Source organism: Thermobia domestica, chromosome 8 (genome assembly GCF_964235325.1).
Source record: "Thermobia domestica chromosome 8, izTheDome1.hap1.1, whole genome shotgun sequence".
NCBI classification, from domain to species: domain Eukaryota; kingdom Metazoa; phylum Arthropoda; class Insecta; order Zygentoma; family Lepismatidae; genus Thermobia; species Thermobia domestica.
This window is the reverse complement of record NC_137461.1, coordinates 106,635,820-106,655,681: the sequence shown is the minus strand read 5'-3', so window position 1 is coordinate 106,655,681 and position 19,862 is coordinate 106,635,820. Positions and strand designations below refer to the sequence as shown.

General features: G+C 36.4%; 1 protein-coding gene across 2 annotated transcripts in view; it reads right to left on the bottom strand.

The window, feature by feature from the left end:
• The window catches only part of coro (protein coronin), a 47,652-nt gene extending 32,648 nt beyond the window's left edge, over positions 1–15,004 (bottom strand). The window contains exons 1-4 of one of the 2 annotated variants that reach the window (XM_081768844.1): positions 14,612–15,004; positions 12,859–13,056; positions 6,190–6,344; positions 1,628–1,725 (exon numbers count right to left, since the gene is read on the bottom strand). In XM_081768844.1, coding sequence (XP_081624970.1) covers positions 1,628–1,725; positions 6,190–6,344; positions 12,859–13,056 — 451 coding nt within the window. In that variant the 5' untranslated portion in view covers positions 14,612–15,004. The remainder of the gene's footprint in view (positions 1–1,627; positions 1,726–6,189; positions 6,345–12,858; positions 13,057–14,611) is intronic. The other variant, XM_081768843.1, reaches the window with a different exon arrangement.
• Positions 15,005–19,862: the final 4,858 nt, after the last annotated feature.

Here is a 19,862-nt window from a genome sequence, read left to right as displayed (position 1 = left end):
ATTACGCTTAATACATGTCATACATTAAGATCGTCACATGCCTATTATTAATAATATCAATTGACATTTCCAATTATAGGCAAAGTAACGTACGTTTGGCTTGCAAAATTTTCCCTCCTAGCCAATTGGCTCCCCTTAAATTGATGATGGTTACAAAACACTCCAACAAACTATAGCTACGAAGCTGTTATTTCTATTTTCCAGATCTGTGAAGGTGCTTATTATTTCCTGTCACTAATCTTGATGTAACTTTTCGTCTTCTTACCATCATCAATATGGATTCCGACTGCAGCTCATTGTTGCCAACTTATTAATCCGTGCTTACGAAGTTGCACGAAATTATACAAACCATATAGGAAGAAATTTCGGTGTAATAAATTTAAGATGTATTAAAAATATGTTAATATTGCTCTTATAAAGCTGTATATTTACAATCAGATTTTGAAAAAAGATGGGAAATATCGGAGATATAAGCTTTATTGAGTTGAATGAACATTAGTCAGCAAGTGCTAATATCCATTAAAATGGATGATATCATATTTCGAACTGGATAATTTGGTGTTCACCACAGGTATAAAAACACGTTTCTAAGGTGTCTCGTGCTTCATAGAATAAAAGCCCATATCCTCTGTTACCATTTATCATTTCATGCTGTATTGACTTTCCTAGAAACTTAAGTTTCTGCCTCTATGCAAACCAAAAGTGCTGTATCTTAATATTATAAGTGGTAAGGACCGATGACCATTTTCCTTTAAATTGCATTTTTCCGTCGCTCATATCAACTACAATTTTGAGATGAAAATCAGACGTCTGCTGTGCTACTGATGAAAAAGCAAGTATCGTGTCTAAGTGGTTTATACAATACTCTAAGATGTCACTAGTGTGCTTGATGTAGACTAGCGCGTAACACAACTGTTAACGGCGCTTGTCTCTTTCGCCCATGCGCCTTTCCAAGGATGATGGAATTGCTGACAAATAACAAAATAACATCGCTTCATGACTGAAGAGCCCCACTTCCATATATCGGGGATGACCAACAAACATAATTTCGATAACCACGTATTTTTGAAGTCCTTTCCGAAATCTAACGTGAGAAATTCAAAGGGTTCCGAGTGCCGTGGGTGTACGGACAATCAAGAGGCCACCAGTCATCACCAAGAATGCCTCGACAATGGACGCCACCTAACTGATGTGATTTTTCGCAGCTGAGTATTTTTTTTCCTCATGATTCGATCTTAAATGGCAATGTAACATAAATAGATAAAACAACAAATTTTGAAATTCATAAAAAAATAAATAAATAAATGTGTGACAGTCTTTTCAAAGACACTATATCTCCTTGCCGGACTCTATAAAATTAACAATTAATAAAATAATAACACAATAGAAATGCTATCATGAGCTACTCACTTCTAAAGTCAACAGATAAGAATTTATTACTAAAAAGAAACTACATTTTAATGAAAGTTAAGAGGACACGAGAATGGAGAGGTGAAATATTCACGTAAAACAATATACAAAATTTTATTTTACAAAAATATTTTACTTTTAAAAATACTTATAGTTAACACTCATTACGCGATGACTCAAAACTTATAACCTCTTATTAAAAATCTATGCCACTTACCTGCGGTTAGTAATATATTTTGTGCTGAAGGATGCCATAACACAAGCCCTACCCTCCTCTGGTGGTACACTAGGTCTACCACTGGCTCGGTCAATGTTCTGTAAGGAGTATATGTTTCCTAAGCAACATATAAACCAAATGTATTTCAAAGTAACATTCCATAATACACCTAATACCTTAAACCAGTGATTCCTAACACGTGTGTAGTGATTTTTTTTAGAATTTAAAACTCATGAAGCACTTAATTAATTAAAATCAATTTTGAGGCAGATTGTAACAGTCAAAGACTCCAGCGGCAGCAACAATGCTCAGAACTGCAGTTAATACTGTATAGAAACTTACTGGATTTATATATTATATTATTAATAATAATAAAATAGGAAATCAAACAAGTACGTGTAATGGCGTACGCAAGGGAATTCCGGGGTTTTAACCGCCTTTGACTAAAATGTTATGCAAAAATAAAAATTTACCACAAGCCTGAACCCCCCTTGACAAACTTCTGTGTACATAACTAAATCTGTCGTGGTGTCGTGGATGTTCAGTAGTGTAGTCAGAAAAAAAAAGTTAAAAAACAAACAAAAAAGGCAAGTTCCAATTTGAAATAAGAAGGGCTGACTAAATAATGCTACATGTTCATAAAATTATTTATCCCAAAATAATCTAGAATTTTCCAATGTGTCCGTTTCAGCAAATACTTTATTTTTATTGCCTTCCTTATCAATTATTTAAGAAAATTAATGTTGTTTGTGAAATTATTACATCCCGTTGATTATCTTTTCCTGCATACGATTACTTTTCTTAATTCTTTTTCATAAAATTACCTTTATGCCTACAGTACATACTTCTCTTCATAAGTGTAAGTGTATATAGTTGACAAATAATAATTGAAGAAACGATACTTCTTAGTTCCACTTGTTTCACTTATGCTCTTTCTCACTCTATTAACAAATGTAATTGGCCTAAGGAAAGTGACCGTAAGTAAAGCCACGCACAGAATTTTGAATTCCATCAGCGTTCCTAAAGCATTCAAAATTTGAGATATACTCTATTTTTATTCTATCAGGTCTTGTTTTCATATTGTCAATCTAAAACCAATAACACACTGAGCAAGACTATACAATAACATGAAGAAAGAAAAAAAAAATCACGTAACAGTTTCAACACAATAACTGTGTCTTCATCTGACTTCCACTCCTTCTCTTGGAAGTGGAGGAATGGGAGTCTGATGAAGACAGTTATTGTATTCAAACTGTTATGTAATGGTGTTTTTACATATTATCACATAGCCTTGCTCAGTGTGTCATTGTGTTTTAGTTTGACTACTTTTAATTGGTATGTTCCTTTATAGTAAGAACGCAATGAGACTTGGGAAAAACACACACGTTATTTGAAAACTGGAAATTCCGTATTTCACTCAATCCGTATTATTTCTTTACATTTTCATATTCAACAACATTAAAACCGGATATAACTGATTTCTACCACTTCCAGTGGATTGATTACCTCGATTCCTAACTTCTGAGGGTGGCCCCGGGTAGCGTAGTTGCTAACACCCTCGAGTTTGGTGCGAGCGTTCCTGGGTTCAATTCCAGGTAGGGACACTCGGTCGAAAAGATGTAACAGCTTTTTCTGGCTAGCCATCCTGAATGAGGTTTTTCTTAAGTTTTTCTCATTCACACCAGGCAAATGCCGGGATGGTACCCAACATGTAGGTCCCAGGCCGCTTTCTTCCTTCCCCTCTAACCCGGATAGTGTACTCATCGAGCGACGTCGTTTCTCATACATGACGGGCTTAAGGCCATAGATGCCGGTAATGCCCAGAAATATGCTTAAATAAATAAAATAAACCTCACTTTTGAGCCTCTACATCCTGGTCAAAACTGATGGCGATTCACTGTGGTGATTTTGTTTTCTGGACAGACACACAGAGTGAATTTATAAAGGAATCTTGATAAACCAAATTTTAAAAATGAGTGTACTTCAAATTTTGGATCTGAGGATATTAGAAATCGTGTAGTGTTAACTTCCAAGTAAGTAGTGTACGTACGTTTAATGTTGTCACTTTTAATTACGCCTGTGAATCGAGTGAAGAAGACCACAAGTAAAACAAGTAACTCTTAAGAAGCAATGTTTCTTCAATTATTATTAGTCAGCTACATAGAATACCATTGACGCTTATGAAGAGGAGCATATACTGTAGGTACAAAGGTAATTTTGTGAAGACTACTGAAATTAAAAATAATCGTATTCACAAAAAGATAATCAACGGCGTGTAATTTTACAAACAACGTTAGTTTTCTAAAAGAATTTCTGATGAGGAAACTAATAAATTATCTGCCGAAATGTACACACTAGAAAATACTGGGTGCTTTTGTGTAAGTAATTTTGAAGAATATTAATTATTTATCCTATTAATTATTTAAATTATCGCGTATTTTAACACTTAATACAATACAACACAAGTACGGAATTTCTGGAGAGCTGGAGATCGGAATTTGAATGGTGGCTCTCCACAGATTTTAGAGCAATCTGTAAACGTACTCGATTTACTGCGTTTAATATTTAATGTACTATTAACTACACTGTTTTGGTATCCTCTGACACCTTCCTCAGCAGATGTGGGCAACTCATCTCACTTTCTAAAATTTTATCTTGCGCTATCTCTTCTGCATAGTAAACAACGAGCACAAAACCTTCTTTCTTGTAATTCTCTGTAATCTTGCACCACAATCCTCTTCTTTTGAAATTCTTATTGCTATGAGAAGATTTTTATATAATTTTGTGTTAGTTTGTAGAAATCTTGCTCACTTCAAACGGGCACTTTTGAAGATTCTCTTATAAACTTAAATCTTCGATTAAGCATTAATTGTACGTTAACTTCGATGATTACGCATTTTATTTATTTATTTATTTATTAACTTGGTGAGAATAATGTTTAAGATAAATCTGTTCAAAAAATTCCACAATTTCTCCTGATTTCATCGAAGTGTTAGTTCTACATTATTTTGCACAACTTGTTTACACTGCTAATGATACACACTCGAAAATGGCGCTCCCTTGTTCCTCCTGCTTTCAAATATTTCAGAAGTGGCAAATCTTACAAATAAATCATTCGGCAATAACACAAATCACTTACATCTCCTTAAGCGGAAAAAAAAACCGCTTGTGAAATTTACAAATTAATGACATTGTTAATAAAGATTTTAATAGTAGTATCCCAATACGTTCGAAGTTCCTTAGGCAGTATTAAGTCTGGAATTTCATGCAAATATAGCATTTCATAAATGTTTCCATTTGGAAAGTTAATTCACGCAAAATATATCTCTTTTATACTGTGTTTATGCCTAAAAAAGGTTATGATAAATCTGAAACGAATACGTTCTCTTCTTTCGAATCCCTATTACGTTCATTAATTAGGATTCTTACATTACTCTTAATCATCTCACTATAATTAATCGCTTCTTTTCTTATTTTATATACATTAGAATAAGATTCATCGTCTATAAATGACCTAGGTAACATTATGCTTAGAATAACGTTCATTGTAACTCCTACCAGAACTAAAGAGTAATCTGCAGGAAAACAAAATTGCGCTAGTCATACTGTGTATTTTGTTTTTTCCTCAGACACATACTTTCCGCACATTTTCGCGTTCACTGAGTTGCACTCAAGAGAAAAACAGAACTTTATATATAAAGAAGTCCTGAGTGACTGACTGGCTGGTTAAACACCCCAGGACAAATCGCTTAAGCTAGAAATTTGGACAATGCACAGAATCTGTGACGTAGATCACTAGCAAAGGACTTTTGGAAATTTCACGATGAAGTGTAAATGAATTTGGTATGTGAAGTTCTCATTTAAAATAATTAGACACATGCTTCAGATTTTTTTGATAAACTGATACCTGACCTAAAAGGGAAGAAAAGGTGAGAAGGACAAAGAATTATTATAATAAAAGTCTGGAAACTGATGGTTAGAGACATAAAATTGGTATTGTACTTTTTAATTTAAAATATTTTACCATGGTTTCAGCGGTTTTTGATATAGAAGGAAGAAAAAGATGTGTGAAGAAAGAAGGATAGTGATTGCAATTATTATAAGATATCCATTTCTCGGAATCTCTTAGGGCTAGAGACATAGGATTTGGTGTTTGGGTCACTTCATTTAAAGTAATTTAAGGACGTGATTAATCCTTCTTCTATTCGTTTTAGAAGAGAAGAAAAGAAGGGAGAGGAAAAAGGGATGAAGGTTTTAATTATTATCATAAGTTGTCCATATCTGGAATCCTTTATCCTTTACGATTACGGACACGAAATTTGGTATTTAAACTTTTGTATCTAAAGTAACTAAACACATGCTTCTTTAAGATGCCCATATGAGACGTTCGAATTTAGTGCGCGACTTCGAGTACAAACAGATTCTATACAAAATGTGCACAAGGAAGAAGCAAAATATTGCCCACAGTAACACGTGGGGACATTTGTTAGTTTTCTATAAATATTAGTTTAGAAAACTCCTTAGCTTGCATGTACTATGAACAGAATAAAGTGTCGCATTACCTTGAATGACCTCCATCTGGAATTTGCCACACTTTAACCACACAATCTTCAGATCCACTAGCAATAACATTATCATTGTGCGGACACCACGCTATATCTAATACTGGACCCTTATGACCACCTACTAAGGGATAATCCGCTGGTATTCTTCCAACCTGGGGGAAAAAAATAAAATATTAAGTTCTTCACAATCTAATCTAAGTAATTTCACGAATACTTTGAACAGAGATACAAAATTAACGCACTATTTACTCTCTAAAATAACAAGCATCACCAACCATAGGCCCATCACTCCCCTTCAGAAAATACGTTCGACAGTGTCACTTCGTATCACGAATTTTTGTATTTCACTCACAGTCTCGGAGCTCTCTGGCCCTTTTACCGATGACATATAAAAGTTGTTTAACTAGACAGATACGTTAAGGTATCCCATCCTAGGTATCCCTTCCTTTCATATGGAACCCATCTGAGGGAAGATAACCTCTCTTCTCAAACTATAACAAAATGAGGTTCTTGGAAAACGTGTGAGGTTAGGTTATCAATTTTTCTCTCACAAGGGACGGTCAGGAAGGGAGGAAAATTCACATATATGTCCTGTTTAGAGTGTTCACATTTTAATTAGGTACTCTATAGCATCTTTTTATGTTTGGCAACTACAATTTCGATATTCATTTGTTTGTACAAGAGACGTTGTGCTATTTTCACGATATTTAGTTCAAGAAGTTTACACCAATGTTGATATTAGTTTACTGCCGTATGACAAAATCACCTCCTCGACTTTCACTTTTTATCCCTCACCTTCTTAATCCCCCTTTCTATCCATAAGATGGTTGTCTACCAGTCGAATGCAAGTTTGTTTACACCCTCGAACTGAACTGTGAACCATGCGTTTCACAATTTGTTTCCTGTGCTACAACAGACTTAATTTGTCCATTGAAACAAAGACGATTATAAAACCTCAAATATGTTAAATGTAACTCTGGCAACTGAAGAAAATAAACCACTTCGCTGCTTTAAGTCTCGTTCTATCTGAACGAAATATGTGTGTACACATACAAGAAAAGACTATTCTAAGTTTGCAAATTTTCACCCGCTTCCTCTTCAAAATTGTGTAAATTATTTCGACTACAAATCGAAAGGAGCACAACGCAATGAATCCAAGTCTTATGGTTTCCTTCGAGATGCTCGTTATATTTAACGGACACATTAAAATAATTATATTAAAAAGAAAGGAAAAAAAAAAACAACACTAGAGCATTGAATTTTATCCTTCCACTACGATATTCCATTGCTAAAGGTTGTATTCACAATAACCAGACTGCTATCTGATGAATTCACCACCAAGGAAATGAACTATCGTAGTCTCCAGCATACGCAGAATCGGTTTAAATGATAAAATTCAATACTTCCACAGTAAACTATTAAATTAATTCCAATTTAGAAAGCGTTACTATACATAACTAAATAAAATGGACAAGACAGAGCTGTTATAAAGTCCTTCCTATAAATAAAAATGCCTATAACTTGTTAAAAGATAATGATATTGCAGTGAAATAAATTTTAAGTTGTGCAATGATCTGTAAATCTTTGGTTAGTAACACTTATCACAATGATGAGGTTGCAACAGTAGTAACAACAAAGGTCATGTAAATGGCGACAGTACAAGAGAATGCATAGTGTGTGTTGGTATGCAGAACTGTAATCTGGTGTGTTATTGCAGCAAAACTTCAGACGAGTATACGAAAAGGTACCTCGAGATGTCAGAAGTATAAAGAGTTGGCACAGCAAGTTTCTGGCTATCGAAGTGTTTGTGATATGCAAAGAAATGGTCGGCCGCCCGTGAGCTCAAACACGGTGCGAAGGGTTGCCTGACAGACTGGAGAGAAGTCCAAGAAAATGGATTTCGCGACGATCGCTTGAGTTGGGAATCCCTCAGTCAACAACTCGCAAGATAATGTAAACATTTGAAAACCAAACCGTGCAAGATTAAATTTGTGCATGAACTGACAGAAGATGATCAAGATACGAGATGGAGTTCTGTGAACCGATGCTGAAACGACTGGATGATGACAGGAAACTTCTGCAGTTACTCATGTTCTCAGATAACGCAACTTTCCATGTTTCAGACAGAGTAAATAAGAACAACTGTGTTAGGGGAACTGAAAACCTCCATGAATATGAAACGCACGAAAGAGACAGTCCGAAAGTAAATGTGTGGTGTGCCGTATCAATGGACCCCCTTACGTTTTTTTTTTTTTTTTTTTCGACGAAAACGACAGGGGAGACATACCTTTAAATGTTTACAAATTTCCTGATACCCGAATTGGTTACGTTGGGAATTAAGGATCGCATCCACTACCAGCAAGACGGATCCCCCCCCCCCACAATTTTGCACAGTCGCCAGGGGCTATCTTGACCGTGATCTATCTGGCAGGTGGATTGGGCGCAGAGGCCCCACCCCTTGGGCCTCCCCACGTAACCTGATTTGCCACGCTGTGAATTTTGGTTATGGGATCACATTAAGACACAGGTGTACACGGAAAAAAACCTGCAGGACCTGAAAGCTAAGATTAGTGAAGTGATCCATGACATTTCTGATGACGCTAGACGGAATGGCATTCACGAATTTCGCCGTAAAGTATGGATTTCAACGGAACCCAGCTGGAGGTGTAACGTGATGGCGACGGTGTATCTATGAATGATGATACAAAATGTAAGTCTCAATAAAGATCTTAACATTTATTTCATGCAACATCATTAAAAAAAAAAAGAAAAAAAAAGAAAGAAAAAAGAAAAAAAGTTGTAAGTACTTGCTTTATAGCAAGGACTTTATAACAGTCCTGTACATTCCTTATCATCGCTCAACACTGTCACTTGGGAAGGGAGGGGGCAATTAAGTTCAACTTGGTGCCAATCCCAAGCTAGGAAAATGAAGAGAGTTGACATCAGGAAGGGCAAACAGTCGTAAAAGCTACGGCAAAACCACCACGACGGGACCTCTAAATAAAGCCTCGGAAAATGCCAGAGCGTACCTGTGTACGACATGGAACGGCTTCATGAGTCGAGGACGGTCTGGATTAAAGAAGCTAGTCCACGTGAGAGTAAGATGCGAACACTTTATGTCGGGACAATGAATGGACGAGGAAGAAAGATTACAGACCCGGATTCGATTCCCGGTCTGGAGTTCGTGTTCTAATTCCATGTTAAGCACGCTTCATATAGCTTAGGCGCTGAAAGGGGTATCAACAAGGTCCCCACAAAAAAGTGAAGATCGATTTCCCTGACACAAATTCTTGAATATAAATGGGAAGATATGGGGCAAGTTCTACCATACACTTTTTTAACGGCCTCCTTCATCTCCATAGCCATCCAACACACACCTTTAATTACCATGTACATATTCGTTATGTTCAATATGAGTAAATGTTATTCACACAAAATTTAACATGTACGTATAAAATAATATATGTATGACACAGAATTTTGTTTTGCTTTCAGTTCTTGAATTTGTTCTAAGAGAGGTGTCTTGTTCTTGTTTGAAACATAATTCCAATTGTTTCTTCGTTCTTCCACTTTCTTAACTTCAGCATTTAGTTTTCTTCTTTCACCTTTGATTTTACTTTCTTCTGCACTTTCGATTCATTTCTGCTTAAGGTATTCAACATAGCGTCTCCGAGCTCAACGAACTGAAAAACATTTTTCGATCAATAGGAACAGATTCTCCATCTCCATAGTACATAATTGCATCATGCGCCTGCCTCTGTGCTACCAGAGTATCTTCGATTTGGTTTTCTAAAATAAGCGTCTTATTGACTGAGGACCCGCCCTCCACTGAGTCATTACCGTGGGATAGAATTAAACATATTTCCACAACATGCCACAAGTCGGAATATTCTTGTTTCTTGGACATTACCTTTGTTAAGAAGCCATCTAACCTGATGCTGTCCATCTTCCTATTCTCTCAAGTCACTGAAAGAGACCTCTTGATGTCAGTACAGGAAGACATACATTGACACTTTTCTTTCTCAGGTACAGACTCAGATATTCTGTTATGCTCATGGAGAATTTGTAGGATGTTTCATCCTAGTCTGTGCAAGTACTGGATTGTTCTTTTGTAGCCTGGGGTCCAAAGCTGACAGAGCACGTAATAGTTTGGACTTCAGAGGGTTCCTTTCCACAATCTTCTTGATTTTGCCTAACAAACTGTACCGAGAGTCAAGCCTGAACGCTAGTTTTTCTTCGTCTGATGCTTTCAGTTCTTTCAGTTATTTTTCTGTCTTAAAACCAATGTCCACTTTTCTTATTTCTAGTAAATGTTCATTTACAGTCAAATCCAAATTTTCATTTACAGTCAAGAAGCTTCACTGCACTGACAGTAAGTTACATAATGCTTTGTTTGACACGACGACTCATTAGATTCCATAAGAAATAGAAGTCCTAAGTACAGGAAACAAATGGCTCAAAACTCTGGAATTTCCTTTAAACTGGTTCACATTCTGCTGTGACAGTTTTGAAGAAAAACAATTTACACTTCATGAATTGCCTTGCACATTTATGTTCCCTGACTTTCCATGACATTTTACGCAAATGCATAATTTCACTGACTTTCCCAGATTTTTCAGAATGTGGGAACCCTGTATCAAGCTCCGAACCAACTAATTAAATAACATAGTAAATATTATTTCTGTAATATAGAAAGATTACATGTAATAATTAGCTATCTGAGTTTATCATTCACACTGTAAGATTTGAATGTAACTTCCGCATACTAATTACCTATATATTGTATCCATGCTGGTCTACTAGCTAGCGCGCCTTTATGGCATGTAATCCCGGATTCGATTCTCGGTTGGAGCACACTGAAATTTGGCCGCATTATGGCGATTCAGATTTCAACTAAAATTGTTGGCCACGACTCATATATAACCTGTGTGCTGATAATGGACACTGAACTTTCATAAAGAAACAAATGTTAAATACTAAAGAAGCACAAAATTAAATTATAAGAACAGAACAAGTAACAACGTCACATGTGCACCACGTGAAAGAGTTTGCTTATGGTATATTTTCTCAATATTAGAGCAGAAAGTCGTAATTTCTACCACTTCCGGTTTTAGCAGAGATATAAGAATAAAGGTGGAGTATATTTTGAGACGCTTAATCGATTGCAGGAAAACTTCTCGTTATCTATTATCATTTTTGTTCTATAGTAATGAACGTTGAACCTCGAAGTGGTTGATTTCTGCCACTGCTGGTTAGAACAGAGGGTTAAGCGAGAAGATGGTACCTATTCTTAAATAAAAATCACTATATCTTATAGTTTACACTTTATATAGTGGTTGATTACTGATCCCGGAAGTTGTGGAGAATTCCTATCACTTCCGGTTCTAGAAGCAAGTTAAGGATCGGATGAAATGTATTCTTGGAACGCTTAATCTGCTACAGTAAATTGCTTTTCGCTATCTAATATTAGTTTTCTCTATAGTGATCAACGTTAAAACTGGAAATGGTTAATGAAAAAAAAGAGAGAGCGAGAGATTATATAAACGAGTTTTAGTAAAACAAACCTCTTAAAAAATACAAAATCTTGAAAAACTGTTGCAAACTACGACAATAATGTAATTTTAAATATAAAGCACATTTGAACATTTTCCACCAAAATTAAGAATTCTGAAGAAAGAAATTAATAATAATAATAAAATAATAATAATAATGATAAACTATACGAAAGCGAGTGGATTGTTTTAAATTTTTTTTTCTCAAACGCTGGAGTAAAATGCTACACACTCAAGCAACAGTGAATTTAAAACCACTGCAAAGAATAGTTGACAAACAAAAGTTAAGTACGTACGCGCGAAAAGTTTTTTCAATACTTACCTATACTTTTTCATAACAAGTGTCTAACGCGCACGCTTTGTGGATGTATGATTCCGAATTCGGATGGCATTTAGTATCTCCTCCAACTCTTTAATTTGCCTATTTTATGCCGAGAACAGAATCCAACCAACCCCTGCGGGGCTTCTAACCCGTTCCTACTACTACTACTCCTACTACTTAGATTGGGGGAGATACTATAATCAGCCCCGAATTCGACTCCGGCGTGGTACTTTCGTCGATATATATACATATATATGAGTAGCAGTCCGAATCTCACTTTAGGCAATATATCCTATATATACAGGACTTGAAAAATCTTGCAAGTACTAGCTTGCCAAAAATCTACTAGCCAGATCACTTTGCAGTCAGTGTTTATACAAATAAACAAAAATAACTTTGCGACACAGTAAACATATTAATGCATTAAAAAAAAAAAAATGTTTATTTGCATGCCTCTACAATTTAAAAAAAAAAAAAGAAAAGAAAGGATGAAATCTGCTGTTATTCTTGAATTTCTTGTGGCTATGTCCATCTGTATGGCGGACTTGACTCGCCACTGGCGAGTGGATTTTTCAAGCCCTTATGCTGAGAAAAGGATGTTAAACTCGAATCAAATTCCCCAATATACTTAATGTATAACCCCATATGAGCTACAATTATTTCCCACTAACACCAATTATCCATCTACACTTAAGTCAATATAAACAAGAGCAAGAAACAATAGAAGAAATTATAAAGATATTAAAGAATAATAATCATAAAATAAATTACCTTAGCCCTAACATAACTTACCTTATTTAAAGGTAAAACTATAAATGCTCCTCCGCCTGCCGATTCAACTATTATTGCGAGAAATTTCGGATTCACAGCACAAAATGTGGAGTCCCATGATGACTTCGATACACGAATATTATCGTAGCATTGCTCCCGTTTAAGAGCAGTACCATACACATGGCGAAATTTACTACTCCGCACAACTCGAAACGACATCTGGAGAAAAAAAATCTCAATGAATAAAATAATTCATAAACGAATATTCTATAATCGTACACAAAAGATAATAATAACACCCAGACGCTATATCCCACAAAAAATTACGATCGGCCAGAAACATTTGCTTCCAATCCACTATTTCTTTCTTTCTAAACTGGGATTCTATCCTTCTAACTCAAGATGATCCCTAACTACATCATGGTGAGGAATCAACACTGAAAAATTCTGTATTCCTCCCTACTACAATTCAAACAGAAGAACATGTGTAGGTAATAGTTAAGAACAGCTACTTCTCATCTCCCGTGCACGAGGATACATCTTACTGCTGCACTACCTAAACACCCTAAGTACAAGGGCAAGAACTCAGTCTATTACCTACTTTTTAACATCCTAGATAGTCAATGAATAATTCCTGAAAGTATGGCGTTTCTCGTCCTTCCCTAAATGGGAAGTACGGCTCCTTAACTATAACCCATGTGTATAATGACACGTACATCACAGCACTGTTTCACGGAAGTATAATTTAACCTTGAATACCGGTATCAGTAAATAAACACAACTGAAAGACAGCACATATAACATATAAAAACCGTAAAATAACACAATAGTACACTTACTTTCCCTCCTGTACTTAAACTACGTGCTAAAAAAATGTTTAGTTACATTACTGAATTATTATTTTATTTCTTAATTTGAAGATAACAGTAAACTCCACTCAAGTGTTAAAATACCTAATTCCACTCCTGGCTTCTCAGTAACAGACCACCACGTACCAAACTCCACCCAAAATTTTCTTCCATTAGCCGAACAACCCTCTGGAAACAAGTCACGTCAAGAAAGTGAACATTTATACTAACCTACCATTAAAATGGTAATTCTACGGTTAATAAAGTGTGTATATGAAAGAGCAAAAGAAGCTAATTAATGATATATGTTGTGTTCAAGGCCTTATTCAAAATAACGGAGAAACGAAGTATTGAATTTTACCAAAAGTTTTTCAAATTTCGTTCTTTACTAGTGAGCTGTTATGTATCATATCCTTCTATGCAGAAACGCACACCCATGATTTACCCAAAGCAATGAACTGTTCAGAAAAAAAAATTCAATGTTTACAAAATTAATATTTTTAAAATTAAGCCAAAAATAAATATATGAAGCAATTAACATCATCAGATCTGAAATAATGCACAAAAGTGTTTAACGAAGTTGTAAAAATATCACACAGCTGATTAAATCCTGATTACGAGTAATATTGTTCTTTAAGTTTTTGATGTTCACATTTTAGTATTATAAAGGCCTAAATACTTATTATACAAGATGCCACTGACACTTTGATAAGGTCTGTTCTTCAACTCTCACCCGATTACTGTCACTATTTCAAAACACAACAACTCAAAAGACAACACACCCACACGTTATATTTTACCGAACCTCGCACGGTGCCAACACTATCAAAATATTCGCTCCACACCTCCCAGTCACATCATCAGTTCAAGAGATTAATTTCTGTCAAAAATTAACATGCATACTTCATACTAAATATGACACTTACCTTAATTTTAAAATTATTCTCTTATTATGTTATTTTAATCACATCAATAACAAATATAACGTCATTAGGAGAGAAATATATATTCACACTACATCAGCACTAACACACACACCTTACACACCACACGATTCTCTCCTGCCAGTGTAAGAATATCGAATTCCTGAAATGAGAAGTTTGTCATGAGCGAAAAAAGTCACACACATCCATATTAGGTAATGTGCCCTGATGATTTCGAAAATAACATGTGTGCATAATTTGGAATTTCCAAACTTATTTTATTAGAATTAAATTTAATTCAAACTTTCCAACGTTATACTTATGCTCGGTTTCGTTGTCAATAAGCTGTTCACGTACATATTGTCCGTTGAGACAGTCTGTCCTTCAAGTTTGTTCACCTTTTAAATATTTTCGTTTTCTTCTTTATAAAAATTTCTTGCAACTGTGTTCAGCAATTCATAAAAACTAATCAGAGAGCCTTGTTCCCTATCAATCTGCGTCAAATCAACGAAAATACACGATATTCGATATAACAAACTCATTTTGCGATTTGTTGCAGTGACACAAATGTTGCATTTTGGAATCACCTATACCTCCGTAGTTTTCACGAACTCAACACCAAGGGGCCTATGCAGAGTCGTCCTGACTCGTGATTAGTGTCATACTAAAGACGTCGACTAATATATGCTTCCTCCGGCGGGAGCTCATGTGGTTCGGATTCCACGTTAATTAGTAGGTCCACGTCCCTATAGCCTCGCTGCTGAACGGGACGTTAAACTCAAAATCAACTCAACTCAATATATGCTTCCTGCAATAGTCAGGCCCTTAATATGACGCTAATCAAACGTCAAAACGACTCATAAGGCGGCAAGAGCTCTTCGGCATATTTCCGTAGCAACTTTCACAAAATTTGCGGAGCATAACGCAATGCAAAGCTTGAAAGAATCAATGGCAGCTATGTGTAGTGTCGCAAAATAAAATTGAAATTTTGGATGAGTTGATGCGAACTTGTACAGATCGGGGCACGTAAAATTTCGTTGCTTTCTGTTTCTGCAAATTTTACAAAGAATGATACGGAATGTGACTCAGGGATAAAATGATAAAATAATCTGTATTGTAGATGAGAAGCGTATGACCCTGAGATAACACTAATAGCTGAAGACAAGCTAGAACATATTCCGCCTTATGCAGAGTCGTTTTGAAGTATGATTAACGTCATACTAAAAGCCTGACTACTACAGGAACCTTATGTTAGTCGAACTCTTTAGTACGACACTATTCACGAGTCAAAATGACTCTGCATACGCCCCATAGGGTTAAGATGCCGAAGGCGCAGAGAAAAGCTTTATATAAAGTCAATGGAAGCCTCATCCCCTATCCGTTTTTAGCAACGCGATGTAGAATTAACACTTTAGCTTGTGATATTCGATATCACATACTGATTTTACGATATGATATTAGTGACAGGAATTTGGCGTTTTGGAATCGTTTATTCTCCGCAAATTTTTGTACACTTTCATAACCAAAAGTTATTAAAGAATATTTTGTATTGCTTTGCGGTCTGCAAATTTTACGAAGACATACTGAATTAGGTACCGGCTCCAAGAACTATACATTGGGAAAGTGCATAGAAAGCAGTAGCGTCATTTCAGATTTTGCCGGGAAGTGAGAATAAATTTCTCCAGAGACATAGAGATTCACGTTTTCTTTGTCACTATACAATGGACACAAAAATATGGACATCTCAAAATCAGGAGATGTAATTGCCTCCCCGTTCTCCCCAAATGATGCCACTGCTATGAAGGGTTAGAATATTATAATTTTTTTCGCAGTGCTTGTAGTCTTGCTGCCTAGTGGCTAGTAGGTATCCCTTTCGTGTATCCGGATCCGGGTTCAATCCGTGGTGAGAAGCAGTAAACTTTGAACACATTGCGGGGATTCGGATTGCACCTTAAACTGTAGATCCACGTCTTAATTAGCCTCGGTGCCAAAAAGGGATACAAAAATTCAACAATCAACAACCATTTTCTTACAATATTATGAAGACGGCACAACTAAGAGTAATGAATATTAGAAGAAACTTTGGAAAATTAGGGAAAGAAGACTATGGAAACAAACTTGCTGAAGAATATAAAATAATGTGTAGAAACTTGCATGTAAATTAAGAAGGAAAATTAAAGATGGGAAAATATGCAATAGACGAAATTGTGATCAGAGATAGAGGAAAGTATAGAGGGTTACAGGATGTTTCAAAACAACACCGACAATGCTTGACAGGTGATTCCTGATACCAAGGAAGACAAAAAGTATAGACCAGCCTGGGTGCACAAATGCTTCTTTTGGGAGTTATAGGCTGCTGAAAACATGAAAAAATGAACTTTAAAGGTTCATAATTCCAAAACTATGGGACCTACCGTAGTCGGAATAAGACTTCACATAGGAACTAATATGCGCCCTATGCAAACATCCATGTTTCAGAATCCTACGGTGCCACTGCAACAATTTTTATAGAGGTAGTTGGTGAGTACTTCAAGTTATATGCACGTAGAAAAACTCTCTATATAGAAATGAGAGTTGTAGCATGAGTACCTTAGGATTTTGAAACGTATTTTTGGGTAGCGCATATAGTTCCTAAGTGAAGTTTTGACCCGACTACGGTAGGTCCCATAGTATTGGAGCTATGGACCTTTAAAGTTCATTTTTCATGTTTTCGACAGCCTAACTCCGAAAGGAAGCATTTGTACACCCAGATTGGTCTATCTTAGTGTCAGGAATCACCTCCCAAACGTTGTTTGTATTGTTTTGAAACACCCTGCATGTAGGTAAATTCAATGGAAATACAAAGGTAGCAAGGAAATCGTCTACGGATAATGAACTTAGGGTTGGAAATGAGACTCCAACGAGCAATGCAACTTGAGTTGATGGAAAGAATGCATTGAGTTGTAGAATAGAAAGAATAAAATATGGGATTTGGACATTCAAAAAGAAAACGAAATAAACGAAATCGCAATTTATATGCGATATTAAGGAACAATATTAGAAATATATTGAGAAATGAAAACTGAAAAGGTAAATAATATACTTATTGCGTATTTTAAGAATATAGAAGAAGAGAAAAAGCAATATTCGAAATTTGTAATCAAATGATGGGAGAGTCGTCATAAGACTTCCAGCAAAGAGTTAAGATTTCAGTAACTTATAAAAGATCAAATTAAATATATGATAACTATAGAACTATACTGGTACATATCGAACACTCAGTAGGATTTCAGGAATCAGATCCGAAGCTATTACACAAGAAGATGGGTTGAACTGAGTTGATTTTAAGTTTAGCGTCCCTTTCAGCAACGAGGCTATACAGACATGGACCTATTTATTAATGTGGAATCCGAACCGTATGAGCTCCCCCCGGAAATCGAACCCCAGTTTTCCACTCCAAAGGTGAATACGCTAACCGCTTAGCCACGAAGAAGCACCACAAGAAGATGGTGACCGTAGGTGGTACTGTTCCCCACATTGCACCCATGGCACATCCTGAACATGTTACAGTATTCATCTTAACAGAACGTAACTACCACAAGCGACCACATAACTGTTCGGACGCGACCTTGTCTGTCTTTGGAGTATTTCATTACTAGAGTCGGCTTGTGGTCAGACTCTGTTCCATTATAGCCCACACGTGCTTGATAAGGCTTAGGTTTTGAGACCTAAAAGGCTAGGGTAGAAGACGTACACCGGATAGAGCACGCTGGTTCATTTGGTGTTGTGAGGACGCGATGGAATATGGGATTCCAGAAAGTGTCGAAATAAGGTCAGAGGACAGGTTTTGACGACATTACGAATGCACAATGTACTAATCGTAATCTCTTGAATGAAAACCAGCGACGAGTGCGATCACATGTCAGAAAGTGATGTTTGTGTCTTACATGACGAGTGAGAACGCACTAGACTTTCTCTCTCATCTACAAGTTTACATACGCGCATAGAATCATGTTCGTACCTAAAATGGACAGTACTCTCATCACTGAATACCACCATCTTTCATTCTCCTTGTCACCCTAGTCTCTACCGATAACCAGGGGCGGATCCAGGACCGACTTCTGGGAGGGGCGGTGGGTTGTTATACTGCTACTTTTAAGGGCTCCAAACTTTGGGATGGGTTTCATTTATATATATAAAATAAGAAAGTTTCCTCTTCTGGGGGGGCGATCGCTCCCCTGGATCCGCCCCTGCTGATAACACGAAAATCTTTCTTGGTGATGACAATGTGTCAGGAGTAATTGTGTGGAACTAACTCAGGATGGTATGTCAATACTCAACAACTGATTGTTTAGTATTTGTGTGCTCATTGAGTTCAGTGTTCGGAGAACTATGGTGGCTCTGACTGCACTGGTGGTCATTGTTCTGCCAGTTAGGGTGGGTTGAATGATCCTTCTTTCCAGATACACACTGGTACGTCGCGAAGGCATTGAAGAGGGCATGTCGGATATGGAAACTCTCTGCCAACTACCATCGTGTAACTACTGATAAACCATTAACACGACATAACACGCAAGCGACAATTCAATGAAAGACCATCCGACTTCTCACCGCCTCACTGTCACAACACTCAAAGATATTTAATTGCACAATATACGTTCGCTGGCGTCGTCCTCTGAATGCTCCACACTTAATTACATTCTTCTTATTGTTCGATAAGACGACAGCACGACCTCTACAATCATAGGCTTTCTGGAGTTACATACATCATGCCCTCCAGCTCTTTCGAATTTCATTTTCCTTATTGCTCTTGTTAGTTCTTCTTTTGTAATGTTTTGATCCTTCGTTTCTGTGATTTCCTTTGATTCTACTGCCTCTTTTTCCTTCCTCTCTTCTTCTTCTTCTTCTTCTTGGTCATCGGTTTCTGGTAGTTATTGAAAATAGTTCTTCCATCGTATCACTATTGCTTCTGGTTTTGTCAATATCTTAAATTTGTTGTCTCTTATGAGTTTTAACCCTTTCACTTCGTAAGTGGACGAAAGGAAAATTTCCATAACCAGCGAATATACTATAGTCAATGTTTTAAATGTTTTGTCCATATAAGGGCTTGTCTCGAGAGTAGTCGCCAAAGGTGTTCCGTTCTATCTTTTTGCGTTCTATTGTTTTCGTTTTGGCTTGGTTCCTTTCTGATAAATTTATGGATGTAGAGAACGTATGTACAATGATCTTACGTAGGTTAAAATGTAGTTCCGGAGATAAAGTATCCCCCATTCGG